This window comes from Phyllopteryx taeniolatus, chromosome 16, assembly GCF_024500385.1.
Source record: "Phyllopteryx taeniolatus isolate TA_2022b chromosome 16, UOR_Ptae_1.2, whole genome shotgun sequence".
Taxonomy (NCBI): domain Eukaryota; kingdom Metazoa; phylum Chordata; class Actinopteri; order Syngnathiformes; family Syngnathidae; genus Phyllopteryx; species Phyllopteryx taeniolatus.
The window spans coordinates 16,359,163-16,377,087 of NC_084517.1; the positions used below are offsets into that span (position 1 = coordinate 16,359,163).

At 42.6% G+C, this 17,925-nt stretch overlaps 2 protein-coding genes and 1 long non-coding RNA gene across 4 annotated transcripts in view; 1 reads left to right on the top strand and 2 right to left on the bottom strand.

The window, feature by feature from the left end:
- LOC133465868 (rho-related GTP-binding protein RhoN-like) overlaps positions 1–8,860 on the bottom strand; it is a 37,295-nt gene extending 28,435 nt beyond the window's left edge. The window contains exons 1-2 of the mRNA XM_061749018.1: positions 8,529–8,860; positions 6,090–6,177 (exon numbers count right to left, since the gene is read on the bottom strand). Of these exons, the coding sequence (XP_061605002.1) occupies positions 6,090–6,177; positions 8,529–8,630 (190 nt within the window). The 5' untranslated portion in view covers positions 8,631–8,860. The remainder of the gene's footprint in view (positions 1–6,089; positions 6,178–8,528) is intronic.
- Positions 8,861–12,346: 3,486 nt separating this feature from the next.
- LOC133465871 (uncharacterized) lies at positions 12,347–16,210 on the bottom strand. Of its 2 annotated transcripts, XR_009784770.1 has the most exons (4): positions 16,054–16,210; positions 15,891–15,974; positions 13,119–13,521; positions 12,347–12,744 (listed from the first exon to the last, which is right to left on the bottom strand). It is a non-coding gene; the product is annotated as an uncharacterized LOC133465871 (long non-coding RNA). The 2 variants fall into 2 exon arrangements; XR_009784769.1 differs by lacking the exon at positions 16,054–16,210 and having other exon boundaries at positions 15,891–16,012.
- vat1 (vesicle amine transport 1) overlaps positions 15,900–17,925 on the top strand; it is a 39,980-nt gene continuing 37,954 nt past the window's right edge. The window contains exon 1 of the mRNA XM_061749013.1: positions 15,900–16,513. Coding sequence (XP_061604997.1) covers positions 16,076–16,513 — 438 coding nt within the window. The 5' untranslated portion in view covers positions 15,900–16,075. The remainder of the gene's footprint in view (positions 16,514–17,925) is intronic.

The window sequence follows — 17,925 nt, forward strand, 5'->3', positions numbered from 1 at the left end:
ACAAACCACCGCGGCTGAGTAAAAACCATCAACCAGAGAAGAAATACAGATCTATCGAAAACTGATAAAATGTTTTAAGTTCCTTCTTGATGTTTGCACCAGCATTAAACAAATCCATTTTTACAGTCTTATTACCTAACAAACAAATGGCAGCTGTAACAAATGTAGATTGTTATATCTTGTTTTCATGCCTAAAGGGACTGACGGATATGAAAATCAGTTGACGATAAAGGAAGTTCTGAGGTCCTGACATGGATTTTTAAAGATGCAGCAAGCATTAGCGATAAGCCGGAAGCTTTCCCAGGCATCGCTACCATATTGAGAAGAGAGACAAGAGTGCATTAATGCCTCGGGCTCGTTACAACCTCCCAGACTGACTGTCTACCATTGGATCCCCTCCTCCTCCCTCCCGAGCATTGAGAATAAGAAGTGCTAATGACGCTCAGGGAAGTTCTCGCGGAGACACATTGACATTTGGACCACTTGACCGCTAGGGTTACTTGAAAAGTCAATTAGGAAGCAGATACACGCTGGAAGAGCTTGTCAGAGTAAATGGCAGCAGAGTCGTGCGACGTACAGACAAACATTCCCACTAATCACTTTTCTAATTGACTTCATTCTCCAGATGGTCTCAACACACAGATGAGAGACAAAGTTGCGTCTGCGATAACAGCCTTCTGTTTCTGTTCAATATACTGTATTTAAAAAAAAAACCTAAAAGGAAAGCAGCGCAAATGTACGCAATTATTTTGGATCCAAGGAGTGCAGTAGGAAAATGATCACAACACACAACAAACCTACATACTGCGATATAGGGCCTCTGAATGTGCAAATTACAGGATACTTCTGAAGGTTATTCAGAATTCAATTCACTTGCATGTGTGCGCAGATAGTCACCGCTGGGACTTATTCGCCGGGTGTGGGGCCACTCACTCATTGCGATAAATAACTCATAACTTTGTGAACTGGGTATCCCCTCACTTGCACTTTGTTTCTATAGGTTTAGAATGTACATAACCACTCCCACCACACTTCAGTTGTACAGCCGGGTCCGCGACCTCTGTCCTGGACGCTTCCCCTCCTGTCCTTGTCCTGTCCAGTCCTATCCTATATTGTCCTGTCCTTCCTTCACAGAGTGTAGCACCACTGCCACGTTCAACACTGGAATCTAATATGTCATTGTACTCGGCATACAGTATAATGATTTACTTTCCTCATCTTTATAACAGCTAATGTCCTGTCTTTTGTCTTCTCTTCCTATATTGTTTGGTTATCTTTTCACTCTCTCTCCCTTTTGTTTTTTCTGTCACTCATCTTTAAAACTTTGTTCTGTCCAAGTGAAATTTTCAATAAATATACATGAGAATAAAAAGAACCACAGTTGCAGCTTAAAAACTCCACGGTGGCAGAGTAACCTGTTCTGGCATTAAAAGGGATACAGTTACTCCTTTCTGCAAAAGCTGGACAGGACAAAAAAAAAAAAAAAAATTTCACAGATTTATTATTATTAGATTTTTTTTTTTTTTTTTTAGTATTTCAAATTACAGTATAAAATATCTTACAATTTACCAAAAATACATCCCGTCCTATTTTTATTTTTTTTATCACATACATTTTTTGTTGTTATATTTCTAAAGACACCACACCAACATTTAAACAGAAATGAAACGCAAAGAAGAGCATCTCAGCTTTTAATCAATTCCAAATTGTTGACAGGAAGTTCCACACAAAAGCGCCAGAATGCCACAATAAAGCTCACAAATCAATTTCACAAATACCTCAGACCGCCTTGCTCTCATCCAGGAGAGGAATTAACAGGACCCAGCTAATCAATGGCCGAAGACAGACCACTTTTATGACACGTGATCACAAGAGGGAGCACGGCCAGACGATCGGTAAGGCTTTGTGCTTTGTGTCACAGCCAGAGCCCAGAATGGGGGGAGTGAACCTGCTATTAAGGATGCAATCTTGTTCAAAGTTTGTGGATCCATGTCAAGGCAAGACGTCCATTGATTTTTAAAGAGCGCAAGTTGCAAAATACAAAAGGTTCCAGAAAACTTTTCTTCAAAGTCACATGTTGACACCTGATCAGCTTATCAGGGGTAATAGAGCGCCATTACAGCAAGAACCTTATTGATTTTTTAAAGCCAACTAATACTCTAGTTCAATGTTGAAGTCAGACATCTTGATTGAGAGACAAGCTTTATGCTTCGTATGTTGGGGAGGGGCTTCATTTAGCCTGGATTGTTGGTGGAAATTAGGATGTGCATGTACATGTGCACTTTGGGTGTATTTTTCTAAATCAAATCACGTGTAAGCCATTTATCTATTTAAGGCTAAAGTTGTAAGATGAATTTCAAATGATAACGTGTTTGGGGATCACAGTTGTTTGTGTATTTAAAGTTAAAACTCTTAATATAGGCAATTATAAACATTTGGGGGGAGGGGGTTGTCAATTACTCATGGTAGGGCTCAGTCCATATTCCCTAAGAATCCTATGGATGTTTTTTAAGACAGCTAGGAAAAAAAGGGTGCAAAGATCCTACAGTTCTATTGGCGGCACTCCCCTTGCTGCCTGTTTTTTTTTTGGGGGGGGGGGGGGCACAATTTAATCTACAAACTTGGGAGGAGGGGTTATTGTTCAACATCAACATAAGAACACTATTTATTTTGAAAGATAAGGAGCACGGTCTCTAAATATACCATGTCACCTTCAGTGATGCCACTCCAACTACTGATCTGCTCTGATATAACCACTTCATTCAGTAACGAGTAATTTAACGCCTTACTATTTCCAAACCGATAATCAAATCAAATATACTTATCCTTGTCACTGTCCGTTACTATCATGGCGAGGATGAGTCACCCAAGAAATGTTGAGGCACTTCAGCTAGCTGAAGCAGAAAGCTTTAAGAAGCCATCATCAGAAAGGCCATCTCGCAACTCACTCAATTGTTAAGTTGCTTAGTAACACCATGAAAATGACTGGTCACTACACCAAACACACGCTAAATACCTAGATAGACAGTATAAAGAACCCTACTTTGAAAAACACACAAAAAAGGCAAAAAAACAGATGCCCTAAAATCAAAATGGCAGAAGCCAAAAGTGGGGATGCCTGAATTCTCCATTGAAAGCTGTTTTTCATCTGTGAGCCAATTATTCTTGTTGAGAGAACACGTGAACATCTGCGTGAATAATAGCACACACACACACACACACACACACACGTAGGGGGTGGGGGCGGTCATATGTGCCCTGTGGACAGGCGACATATTTGTGGTGGCAAAGAAGAGCAAAGATCAACGGTGGCAAAGGTGGTTCAGGGTTGTAAAGATGCACAGAAGCACAACATTCCCACAGCGTCATTAGCCGCAGTGATGAAGAGCCCCTCCTAAGTTAAGTTACGTTACGGCCCCTGGGGGACGCAGGGACGGGTGGGGGGGCTACCGCTGAGTGGCAGGCTCAAGGCTCTCAGGGGCCAATGCAAAAACAACATTCTTTCCCTGGCTGACCATGAGGCAGCGTCTACAGATCTAAAGATAGCTTTGGGTTGGGAATGTTTACGGTAGAAGGTCCACCTCACGGGGTCTCGGATTCTAATGTTTTTAACTGTCATGATGTGGCAAAGAGCTTACGATTGGAAGGTCAGGAAAACACCCAAAAAAAACAACACTTGGGGCACTTGCAGAGTTGTCCTGTCTTCTCCGTCCAGTCTGGTGTCAAAAAAAGACCTCGGAAAGATGTCCATAGTAATTTTAGCAAATCACAAATATGAATAAAGTAATTTCTGGAAAAGGCAAAATAATTAAAGCCACCTTTTCATGGCAAACCATTTAAATAACGATCAAACTTTGAGGCCATGCTCTGCCCACATTAGATGCCGTAGGCAAAACCAGTTGGAAATTTAACTTCGCCCATCTGTGAAGTGTACGTGATTCCGTTTGGCTCATATTTGGGCGAACTGGGACTTTTTCTTGTGTGCTGTTCTGATAGAAATGTCCAGTCAATTTCATGTTGATCAGGGGCCAGGGGTTCATTTTTTCCAACTTTTCGAACTTGAATGAGTTAAAGTTTGATGATCATTTTGAGGTTTTGCTATTAAAAAAAAAAAAAAAAAAAAAAAAATTGAAAATTAGAGAAATATCTGACACCCGACATTAGTTTCACCATTTGCCACCAAATTGGGTGGAAATGTGTATCATAACAGCACACACAAAAAAGTCTCAAGGACCCATGAATGGAATTGAACAAGAAGTCAGCCATTTTGGTTTGAAGCAGCCATTTTTATGCTAAATTCCAGGGCTCGTACCTTGACGACCCGCTACAAGGAAATTAACCTAAATGAGCCCCAATCGGAAGCAGGTATCCTCGACAGATGAGCGCTGGTAAATTTTGCTTTTGCTGTCTAATGTGGCGTCAAAGTTTGATGATCATTTTGAGGATTCGCCATGAAAAAAAAAAAATCATCCAAAAAAAAACCTTCGCCGCACCCGCTGGAAGATTACAAAAATGAGCTCCTGACACTAGTTTCCCCGATTGACTATCATAACATGACGCATAAAATTAGTCTCAGGGTTCCATGCATAAAACTGAAGGAGAGGTTGGCCATTTTGATTCAAAGCAGCCATTTCTAGCAAATTCCAGGACTTGTAAATTGATGAACTCCAACGAGCGAATCCGCCCAAATGAGCCCCAATTGAAAGCAGGTATGCTAAACAGATGGACGCTGCTGAACTACCAAGTTTTTATTTATTTTTTTATTTTTTTGCTTGCGCTGTATAATGTCGGCAGAGCATGGCGTCAAAGTTTGATAAACTTTAGAGGCTCGGTCAATGAGAAAGGGGTTGCGAGAGTTTCTTAATTGACTCTTGCGGCTATAAATCTTATTTTCACGGTCAAATTACCGTGGTACATTAGGAGCGACCCAATTTACAAGGTTTGCAAGATACAAGCCGTTGCTTGGCTGTTTTTTAGTTTTGCGTTGTGACCAAAAATTGAATTGCGTGACCTACATGGTGGCAGCAAACTTCACGATAAGCAGCAATTTGGCTGTGCTTGCTTCAAGCTGTTTATCGCCACTCCTACCACGAAATCATGATACACAAACGGCCTAACTCTTTACAGTATATTTAATTATGTAATCTCATCACTGTATCTTTTTATGATTTACAACACTATAGCGAGCTAAACTCCTTAGTGAAGGCACCACTGTATTACTTTTCACTAATGTCATCATGGGTCAAATATCGTGTGGTACGATCATGACAACAGTGGTTTCCTCCAATCTACACAAAAATGCTGAAAAAACTACATACAAATTAGTGATGGCCATGATAAGAATTCCGTCAAATGTTGTCTACGGAAATACATTAGATAAAAGGAGAAATAGTCTTGAGTTTTCCCCAAAGTCAAAATGGAGGCTTCAAGCTGTTTATCGCCACTTCCGTATGAAGTTTACTCTCAAACTACACGTTAAACCAACAAACAAAACCACAACCACACTGCTTTGCTTTCCAGAAGTCTGTTCAGCCTAATGCTAACAAACAATGCCAAACTGGCTAGCTCATAGCATCTTTGTCACAGTGTTATGAGCCTTTAAGTAACGTACAGCTGAACACAAATGGTGAAGCAACACATGTAGACAGATAATATAACAATACTCACAGGCATATATTCTTTACCCTCTGTGAAAAACAACTAATCTAACCGCATCTTACTAAGGAGTTTTGATCAGTTCCATGTATATTTGTGTCAATATTATACTGCCCCGAGGTGGCCAAGGCGCAAACACCAGGAGGAGTACCATAATGTCCATTCAATGGAAGCAACAAATGTGGCAAAAACTGTTAAATTATTTTTCATTTTTATATTATACAAACTAACCCTTTACAATCTGCATTTAAAAAATGGCATTTCCAATAATTTCACTGGGTTAAGATAATTTGAACAACAATTGTTTTGAATTAGCAGTGTGGTCACAGAACAAATCTAATATCTCAAGGCACCACTGTGTCTGTCTGGGTCAAAACCATACTTCACACACAAGACAGCTTGTAAAGGGGATGGATGCAAGCAAAAGGACTCACCGGACGTGTCCCACATGTTCAGCTCAATGCGGTGCTTGTCGATCTCAAAGCTGGCCGTGTAGTTCTCGAACACGGTGGGCACGTACGTCTAAAACAAAACTAATTTTGTGTCAGTGACAAAACAAGCCACTTCATTAGGTACACCTGCCTATTCAAACAAAAGGCTATATCGGAAATGAGAAATGTAAATGACAGTTTCATCAAAACATTTTTTTTCTCATTCATGGGCATAAAATGCTAATATTAATGACAATGTACACAAAAATAACTAATCTAAATCAAAATGAAATAGTCTACAGAAAAAAAGAATTATTGTTTTAGTATTACAGTGAAAGCAAGTATTTTACATTAAATGTACAGTTTAAAGGTTGTATTTTTTTTTTTTTTTTTACCTCATCTACAAAGGACCTGGCCCTTGTGTTTATTCTAAAAATTAAAATATGGCCCTGGAGCACAGATGTTTGCACAGCCATGTATAGACAAAGTACCTCATGAAATGTGCAGTGAGTGGACATTTAAGATAATAGATCAATAAAGCCTTAGAGTTTAAATGGACATAATAACACCACATTTGGACCAAGGAGCCATTTTAAACAATGACACTTGGTGCCCCCGAATTTCAAATCAATTATTTTGCTGTAACCTTTTTTATTTTATTTTATTTTTTTTAAATGTGCATACCTACATATGGGGACTGGCATGTCAGTAAAACAAATATTACTTCTCACTACTTTAGCTTTGGGCCAAACAAAAGCTCTGATACGATTGTGACGACTCACAAAAATCGGACATCCCTGCATGCCATGCACTTTTGACACAGGAGATGCAAGGCAACATCGGCAAAATATTCGCGGCTTGGACACACATAACTCAGGTCAAAAGTTTCCAACGTGGATAAATCTACGCATTGAAACGATTCCGCTCATGTTGCCTGCTTCTTGGCAGGAATTAAACTCAGTAGTCGCTGATTTGAAAAACCGTCCGAAACACTGACTGTGCTTTTGTAAACTAGCTCCTCTCTGTACACAGCCATGTTGTTAGTGGAAGCAGTGCATGTCAGCTAGCAGCAATAGATGCGTAAATAATGCATTTCCAGTAATTCAATTGAATTTGGTTCGAGCTATTGTGCGTAACGTCTGTTGCCGCCTAGGCTAGAATTCTGCATTCCAAAAACAGAGCAGTCGCTTCGATATACGCAATATAGCCTATGGGTGTTATGCCCCATGTACGTGGATTGGATTCTACAACACTGTTATTCTGTTTTGAAGGACAGTCGGTGGGGAAAAACATAGGTAATCGGAAGTGATAATTGGTAAATGGCCTAATATTACTGTGTTTTTGTGCATGCATTATTATGGTGCTGCATTTCATATATTTTACTTCAGGCAACTTGTTGGGCTGCTAAGGGGTCCTTAGAAAGACGCGTTGAGTTCGTTCACGGCAATTATCGTGTCTCTTTACACAGTAATTATTGTATGATTCTGTTGTGTTACAGAAACGCAAAATAAAATGTTTAGTTAACTTTTTACAAATGAGAGACAAGGGGTCACGCTCCGCCCATTGCTAGGTTAAGTGCGTAATTTCCGATCGTACGTCATTTTTGGTGCGCGGGAATGTTGCAGGTCGACATTCAAAAAATAATCTGCATTACATCTTTTTTTGTGACGCTGCAAAACGTGATAAATTGACCGATCACACACATTTTTTGGACCGCCGCTGGCCTGGCTGCTTTGTATTGTTACTCCGACAAGCACGATGGCTCAGATTTTCTGTGGCTTCCACTGCTAATTTCATGAATCTTATCAACTACAAATGCTTCTTCACTGTGCTATATTTATTCCTTACTTTGTATTCTAACAATTTATGGTGTTTGTTCATCCTCAACTCTTAATTTGTTTTTCTGTACCTTTTTTGAGTGTCAAATTAATACAAATTTGGAATTAAGCATTGAAAATAATTAACTTCATTATTATATGTTGTCAGTTTCTGTTTAGCAAGCTTCCCAGGGATACCAACCTTCTAAAAATTGATTCATGAAAAGTTATGAAAGTCTGAAACTTGGATTTAATAAAAATGTCACAGCTACCTAAAATCTTGACCCTACTGACTTGGTATAATGACGTTGGCTAAAAATTGGTGCATTTTCACTGGTTTTAAAGATAAATTCACAGGAAAATGATACTGGAATCCTCTTTAAAAGATCAGCCTGATCATGTGGGTCTCCTGTAACTCTATTAACCTTTGTAAGTTTATACACATACCTACAATAAGGGGTGCCCCACAACGTTTTTACAACCCCAAATGTAAAAGCAACTTTATTTATTATTAAGTTCCGCGTTCGGGCAGGTCCAGACAAGATGTCGTCATTCATTGATTAAAAAAAAAAAAAAAAAAAAAAAAAAGGGGAAAAGCAACGCATAAAGTTGCCTCGGTCCTCACCTCCGGGTAGCAGTCTTTGGCGAAAACGTGCAGCAGCGCCGTCTTGCCACAATGCGCGTCGCCCACTACCACGATCTTACAGCGGCTGCCCTGACTCTCCATGCCGGTCAGAGGTACAGTCGGTGTTCGCCAACATCCGTGAACACGAAACAAACAAACAGCCAACACTACTTCCGCGGAGCTCCCCGTAGCTCCAGCACAGCCTTGGCCGGCGTGCCGCTCCTCCGGTGCGGCTGACAGACTGGCTGAGTGCCGCTAATTGGTGCCCGGTGACCGGGCTGAGCCACCATGCATGCAGGCAGACAGGGAGGGTGGGAGGGAGGGAGGATGTGCGCGTCAGTCTTGAGGTGACGCGCCCCACCCACCGGTGTGCGCGCTCAAGGAGGGTTCAAAGGTTAATTTTGACCTCATCACCCTACTACTCAGTCAAACGTGAAATTAGCGTTATTGTCGTTATTATCAAGAGTTTTCAATTATTTAAAAAAAAAAAAAAACACTGTGTATGGAGAAAGAGAGAGAGAGAGCGAGAGAGAGAGAGATGTTGTTGAGGTAAAGCAAATACTGTAAATAAGTACATTAAAAATATATTATTATGGGTCATGCTGTTACTATCATGAATATATTTACGATCGTTTAAAAATGTGTATTAAAAATATAAGGCAAATTTTGAGTTTACTATTTAGAAAAATCAAAAGTTACGGTAATATATATATATATATATATATATATATATTTAAATTGTATCTTCATTATTTAGATTTAATTACTGAGAGTCACATATTGTTGTAAAAACGATACACAGTGTGCAAAATAAAAATTATTATTTCTTATTTTATATAATACTATAATATTACAGTTCTGTTGATTTAAAAAATACTTAAAATAATCATATTGCCTTGCGCATAAAAACCTGTACGAAAAATAACTAAATATGTTGAAGGTATGTGTCATTTCAAATAGAAGCTGTGTTTTTCAGTCATGTTTTTTTTTCATAATATAATTACATTTACATATATGCATTGTACATCCATCATGCTAACAGATGACAAAAGTGTTTGACTAGATTCAGATTTGATACTAACAAGAATATTGACATCATTCCTGTCAGTCGGATGGAATAAATCCCTCTCTTTGTAGCACCCGGGCCAACATTGAGTCATTGTCTTCTTGTGAGAAAATAAAACAAATCTATAAGACTATTTCACTTTGCAGCTCACATGGAAATGTGGGCACGTTATGTCTGTTGAATACTTGCCAGTCCAGGAGACACATTAAACGTGGCGTATGTTTATGAAGTAGGCCGTTAAACGGAGTGGTTCAGGGTGACTGCTTTGTGTTTATAGCTCGTCTTGCCTTTAGTTAGGCACTGAATGATTGGTTTTGAGCAATGAATGAATGAGCTCATTAAACTGCAACTACGACGTGCACTGCAGAGCTTGGCACACTTTTAAGCCGCTCTGAAGAGTCACACTGCACTCTTGTGGCCAAACCTGAACTGCATTGGGTTGATTGACTCATCTTTTATTCTTCTTTTCCTTTCTAATGGTCCCTTGAGGGGTCGCCACAGCGCGCCATCCTTTTCCTGCATCCTCCTCTCGAACACCAACTGCCATCATGTCTTCCTTCATGACATCCATCAACCTTCTCTTTGGTCTTCCTCTAGCTCTCTTGCCTGGCAGCTCCATCCTCATCATCCTTCTACCAATATACTCACTATTTCTCCTCTGGGCGTTTCCAAACCATCAAAGTCTGCTCTCTCTAACTTTGTCTCCAAAACATCGAACCTTGGCTGTCCCTCTGATGAGCTCATTTCTAATTTTATCCAACCTGGTCACTCCTAGAGAGAACCTCAACATCTTCATTTCCGCCACCTCCAACTCTGCTTCCTGTTGTCTCTTCAGTGCCACTGTCTCTAATCCGTACGTCATGGCTGGCCTCACCACTGTTTTATAAACTTTGCCCTTCATCCTAGCAGAGACTCTTCTGTCACATAACACACCTGACACCTTCCTCCACCCGTTCCAACCTGCTTGGACCCGTTTCTTCACTTCCTGACCACGCTCACCATTGCTCTGGACGGTTGACCCCAAGTATTTAAAGTCCTCCACCCTTGCTATCTCTTCTCCCTGTAGCCTCACTCTTCCCCCACCACCCCTCTCATTCATGCACATATATTCTGGCTTACTTCAGCTAATCTTCATTCAGCTTTCCAGTGCATGCCTCCGTCTTTCTAACTGATCCTCCACTTGATGCCTGCTTTCACTGCAGATCACAATGTCATCTGCAAACATCATGGTCCACGGGGATTCCAGTCTAACCTCATCTGCCAGCCTATCCATCACCACTGCAAACAGGAAGGGGTTCGGGGCTGATCCCTGATGCAGTCCCAACTCCACCTTAAATTCGTCTATCACACCTACAGCACACCTCACCGCTGTTCTGCTGCCCTCGTACATGTCCTGTATTATTCTAACATACTTCTCTGCCACTCCAGGCTTGCGCATGCAGTACTACAGTTCCTCTCTGGGTACTCTGTCATAGGCTTTCTTTAGATCTACAACGACACAATGTAGCTCCTTCTGACCTTCTCTGTACTTTTCCATCAACATCCTCAAGGCAAATAATGGATCTCTGGTACTCTTTCTAGGCATGAAACCATACTGTTGCTCGCAAATACTCACTTCTGTCCTGAGTCTAGCCTCCACTACTCTTTCCCATAACTTCATTGTGTGGCTCACCAACTTTATTCCCCTATAGTTCCCACAGCTCTGCACATCACCTTTGTTCTTAAAAATGGGCACCAGCACACTTTTCCTCCATTCCTCAGGCATCTTCTCACACGCTAGAATTCTATTGAACAAGCTGGCCAAAAACTCCACAGCCACCTCTCCTAGATGCTTCCATACCGCCACAGGAATGTCATCAGGACCAACTGCCTTTCCATTTTTCATCCTCTTTAATGTCTTTCTAACTTCCCCCTTACTAATCATTGCCACTTCCTGGTCCACCACACCTGCCTCTTCTACTCTCCCATTTTCCTCATTCATCAACTCCTCGAAGTATTCTTTCCATCTATCTAGCACACTACTCGCACCAGTCAACATACTTCCATCTCTATCCTTAATCACTCGTCCTGTCTCAGCTTCCACCACATGGTTCTCTGCTCTGCCTTTGTCTTCCTAATCTCCCTCTCCACCACCAGAGTCATTTTACACGTCACCATCCTATGCTGTCTAGCCACACTCTCCCCTACCACTACCTTACAGTCGGTAACCTCCAGCCTAGCCTTATTGGCTTTCCACCTGGTCTCCTGGACACACAATATATCAACCTTTCTCCTAATCATCATGTCAACCAACTCCCGAGATTTTCCTCTCATAGTCCCAACATTCAAAGTCCCCACATTCAGTTCTAGGCTCTGTGCTTTCCTCTTTTCTTTCTGCCGAAGAACCCGCTTTCCACCTCTTCTTCTTCTTCGATTTCGACCCACAGTAGCTGAATTTCCACCGGATGTTGTTAACCCGGGCCACGACCGATCCGGTATGGAGTTCTTTGGATGAACGCTCATATTTGTTTGGCAATGTTTTAAGCCGGATGCCCTTCCTGACGCAACCCTCTGCATTTATCCGGGCTTGGGACCGGCCTACAGTTTGCACTGGCTTGACTCATGTTTTATTGCTGTACTTAATTTGAAGTGAAAACTGTCTTTTACCACAACTTAGCTGACAACCATAATTTAAAATGAAGATTTTTACAGAGAGGATGTGTATTTTTAACTCATTAGTAATACTGTGTGAGCTGGTTATTTTTACAGTAGGCAAAATAACCAAATTATTTAATATAAAGATATACACAAAAATAATATACATGACAATAATTACAAAGAAAACAATGGGCGTTACAATGGGCGTTAGGTGCAGCTATCTGCTGCACCTTTAAGCAGGTAGGCATAGCGTTCTTAAGCAGGGTACACAAATAGCCATTTTTAAGATCTTAACCAATATAACCAGCTTCTGTAGCGAGGGATTGGACTGCTAACATCCCCGCTTTTGGGCGCCACCCATTTCACTATTCGCCCGACCCCCCTTGGCCCCTCCCACAGGTGGTGACCCCAAGGGAAGGAGGACCCACGTCGTCTCTTCGGGCTGCGCTAAGCCGGGCCCCGTGGGTGGGAACCCGGCCACTGGGTGCTCGCCATTGAGCCCCACCTCAATGCCTGGCTCCAGAGGCGGGGCCGAGTGACACATGTCAGAGCGAGGGAAAATAAGGTCTATTAGTTTTACTCAGCAAATACTAGAACACTACTGATTTCCAAATGCTTTAGGAGCTTACCAGGATATTTTAAAGACAGTCATCCTTCTTACAATTACTATAGTACAGTTGTTACTGCTGTATTCCCCCCCCCCCCCCCCCCCCCCCCCCCCCAACCTTTCCTCCACAAGACCTGTTCTATATTCCATGTTTTGTAGTCCACGCGACTCCTCAGAGAGTGTCCAGACTCCCTGCAGGCCCACCCTATTTCACTACTTTTTTTTTTTTTTTTTTTTGTAGGCCTAATTACAGCACAGAGTAAAGAGTAACCTATAGTACCTTAGATGGAAGACGGCATCAGGTGTCTGGGGTTCCAAACTTTGTGCTCGTGTCTTTCTTCAGCCACAGACTTGTTTTCGAGACTTTTTGGAGCATTTTCTGGCCTTTTCCGACTCACTACACGAGACTATTCCATGTTTGTTCCTCTTCCAATCCACTCTGTGATGATTCCAGGAATGCTTCGTGCTGTGGTCACCCATGATGCATAACTATTAGCGGGAAAAAAGACAGACATGAACAGTGTAACAACATGCTTGACAGCGACCAACAAACAATCAATCAATCATCCTGATACCGGCACAGCTCAAAGCCTTTGCGGGATATGGATTGTGACTGCTGACTTTGGCTTCTGCAAGAAGGGCTGAGTGGCACTTTGCAGCCACAAGGTGTCTCCTCCTCGCCACTGGGAAGAAAGAGGGAATAAAATAGGACTTCTGGATTTTGTCACAAAATGTTTTGCATCTGTGTCACAATTACTGTAAGAGTGTTTCTTCACATACACACAAAGAAAAGGCCCATCCATCTCTCACCGCCAAATAATGCTGCCTGCAAAGGGGGAATTACAACAATGAGTGCGCAGGCCTCTGAATGCTATTGTATTGTTTTGCGCAGGTACTGTACATTTCCTTCTGCACCTGTTTCTACCAGCACCATACAGCATTAAATGTGTCAATAACTTAAAGTTCCCATACATTTTTTTATTGTTATGTTTTCAATACAATTTCCTTTCCTTTTTTTCGCGTTTGCAAGATAATTTAGGCTGGAAATAACCAGAAACTCATTTTTCAAGCTATTGTAAACGGTCTTTTCCACCTGGCATTTGAGACGGCCGGATTTCTCCTTAATATTCGCTATTTCACCCACTGTGACATCATAAACAACACATTAACCCACAACGGAAACGCAAACACCACAACACAACAACATTAAACTCTTACTGTCCATTGTCGAAGTGTACTTTGGCAAGACACGAAAACTTGAATTTGCTCACAGTCGGCCTGGCAGCGCCTCGCATGATGTATGAATGTGTGCGTGAATAGGTGAATGTGAGCCTCTGTAAAGCGCTTTGGGCACCATGATAACTGTAGATAAAGCGCAATATAAGAGCATTCCATTTACCACTGTTCTAAAGTCCCGGTAAATGACAGGTGTCAAACTCAAGGCCCGGGGGCCAAATCTGGCCCGCCAAGTCATTTCATGTGGCTCGCGAAAGCAAATCATCTGTGTCAACTTCCTTGATTATTGCTCAAATTCTCACAAAATAATAACAATAAATGGTAGTGTTGAAACATTGCAAGCATTTTCTGTTTATGGTAACTTGAACAATAGTTGAACAAACTACTATTATCCTTGACTTCTGATTTCAAAACTAGGTATCCATCAATTTGTATGTAATAATGAGGTGAATAAAACATTTATATGGTTCCACAGTCAACGGCCCTTAGAGGGAAACCGTGACTACAATGTGGCCCGTGACAAATATGAGTTTGACACACCTGCTGTAAATGAATGAAAATTTTACACACCATAGCAAAAATATTTTTGTTCACTGCCTCCGGTGGCTTGAATATATACAACCGGGTCATTGCGGGGCTTTTCCAAACTGCAACAACGAGGCGCTCTAATGTGGCTGCACCAGCCTGAAACCCCGGTTCACACGCTGGCTGTCAATTCGGATTTTTGTTTTAGTTTTTCAGCCCTCTTCGCTCATATGCTTTTCTCTTGGTGAAGCCCGTGCACTCACGACAGACAACGAGGCGCTCTAAAGTGGCCACGCCAGTGGAATTTCCAAAGGATAGATGTATTTTTGGGGTAACTGCACGTCGTAACTGTGCTGGAAAACCGCTGATGCGTCAAAGGCGCTCAAGTTCTTAGATTGTGAGTGAGGTGGGACTCATGTCGGGGCCCAAATGTGTCACCCCCACCAAAAAAAAAAACAGTTTAACGCTATATCTCCACAACTGAATTGCTGCACAATTCTCCATCTTTGCATGCTTTCAGCAATTACCTACAAACATTTAGAAACTAATGTTTGAATACTCTTTACAGGGTCTTCCAGGTAGTTTTGCAAGCTTTAGTTAAACTATCCAAAATTCCACCTTAACAAAGACAATAATGCTTAGTACAATGTGAAGTATTGATTTTTTAACGTGGTAATTATTGTGGTTGGAGTTTCCAGCGGCGTACGACTAATTTGCACCACACTTAAGTAGTTTTCTAATACTTTTGTTGTGCTCGCGTGGGCTTTCTCCCACATGCCAAAATGTCTATTTAGTTCATTGAAGACTATAAATTGTTCAAGGTGTGACCTTGCGAAGTGAACATGGAGGAAAATCTAGTTGTAGTTCCCCACTTTAACAGCTCGGGGAGGGGAAAAAAAATACAAATAAAAATCACTCTTAACACACCCCACACCACATCTAGAGATATCCAACAAGCTGGCCTTAAAGGGGCTTCTCCAAACTATGCCATAAAGTCAGAAGCATCCATTTGTCCACCATGTCTGGCCAAATACTGTCACTCATTACTTTTGCAGAGTAATAAATGCTGTCCATCTAAACCGAACATTCAGACAGAAATGCGGCATCTAAACAGAATGTGCCCCAAAGTGGCATTTTTCTGCAGGCCATGTGCCCACTAAAACGGTTTACAGATGAACGTTCAAGCCCCTCCCAATTGCAACCCCAAATCCACCCAATCACACACGCGGGCATCTGCGGATTTCATCAACTCTCCGTGTTTTCCAGTCTGCCCCGGTCTCGTCCCACTCACTCTCACTGCCTGAGCCCGGCGTTGACGGCCACCACTGCTCTCCACCGCTCAGCACACTTTGCCGTTTTTGTTTTTGAGTGGTTGCTGCAAGAAAAAGACTCGGTTTGATTTTGCAAACCCAGTCCACGTCCACGCACGTCTTTGAAAACAATCACTGTCTTACCTTCCAAAGCTTCTTTGCAAACATGTCTGGAGAAGACGCACCTGTTCAGCAGCAGAACGCCGTGGATCAGAAGCAGGACTCCAAGCCCACCGAGGAGCCCAAGACCGAGTCGGAGCCCGCGGCCGCCGGGGCTACCGACGCGTCGGCGGCTGCAGCGGACGCAGCTCCCCCGGCGTCGGCGACCACCGAGAAGGTCCCGGAGGAAGAGGCGTTCACGTACCGCGCCCTGGTGCTCACCGGCTACGGCGGCTACGACAAAGTCAAGCTGCAAGTGAAGAAGGGCAAGCCGTCCCTGAAGGCGGCCGAGGTCCAGGTGCGAGTCAAGGCGTGCGGGCTCAACTTCGCCGACCTGATGGCGCGCCAGGGGCTTTACGACCGGCTGCCGTCCCCGCCGGTCAGCCCGGGCATGGAGTGCTCCGGGTTGGTGGAGGCTGTCGGGGAGGAGGTGACGGACAGAAAGGTAAGCACAAACGCATCGATTCCACCTTTGCAAATACTTGAATTGATCGTGGAAGTGAATGAAATGCTACACAGCTTGATAGTGCACGCTGAAGATTTTTTTATATGGGCGTGTCCGGCTGCTAGGTGCAGCACATTTGGATGATTTTCATGAATAATGCATTGACCATGTGCAACTCTGTCCTCATAAATACAACTGAAAATGGAAACTAATGACTTAAAAAAAATACAATTGGTGGTGTGTTAAAGTCCGTTCTTGACGGGGGGGGAATTGGCTAGACACTTGTTGTTCCACACGGTGCAATCCGATGGAAGCATCAGTGAGCTGGATGCTCTGAATTACAACGGAATTCGGTCGAATGCTTAACGAAATGAATGCCCCAATTTGCCGACAATGGAGATGGGAAAACGGGCGTCCCACCCACGCCGCGACATTCACGCACTGCCCCTGCATGCTGTCACTTTGCCTTCGCGTAACTTTTAGCAGACGTGACGCGAGCCCAATAAAGTTGTCTTGTTCGGAGAATTCCAAATGCCAAGAATCCCGTTTATTTTAAGTAGAATTTATATTTTTGAGCTGTATTTCTTTTGGGGGGGGGCGGGGGGTGGAGTGGAGGAAGAGAGCTGCGTCAAGCTAACAAGGGATTTCAGGGACATAACCGGAAGTTAGGTTATGCTCCCTTCAAAATAATAGCCGCTTGTCAAGCGAATTGAGCGACAAGCTATTCATTTGTGGCCAAATGTGCATGATTCAGCACGTGAAAGGCATAAATGGCACCTTTATATGCATTTGACATCGAAAGGGCTCAAAAGAATTGCACGTGGCGTTTTATTTTGTAGACACTCGAGACGGGGGTGCGGTGGTTCGAACGACTGCCTTGACAGCGGTGGGGCAGGAGCGGTGGCGCACTGAGAAGGTGAAGCAGAAAAGAGCCCCACCTCGCCCTTGTTTTATTCACGAACACTCCACTATTCGACCATAATGGCAAAACACGAGCTTATTTCAATGACCCCATAGAGGAAGTTGTCATTTGACAGACGAGGCCCTGTTCAATCCCTGCATCCATGTTGTGCAAATGCCTTCTTTATATATGTCTTTGAATGAGGGGAAAAAGCCTCATTTGTAGTGTTGAGCCATCACAGAACATTGGCCTAATTATTTTGAGAGGCTGAGAGCTGGCTGATGAAGAACAACTGGGGCGTGGTTAACCCATGCAGTCGCACAATGCTAATAAGACGCTATACTGTAGTGGACATAATGACGTTACTGTAACAGTACATGTTCAATCTTTTAGTCATGGAGCTCCTGTCATTTTGTATTTAAAACCGAAAGGTTATTAGTGGAGCTCAACACTGTGTGTCTGCCTTCAAGAAAAGTGTATTTTCTGCTTTACTGTGGTGTAGAACCCAATC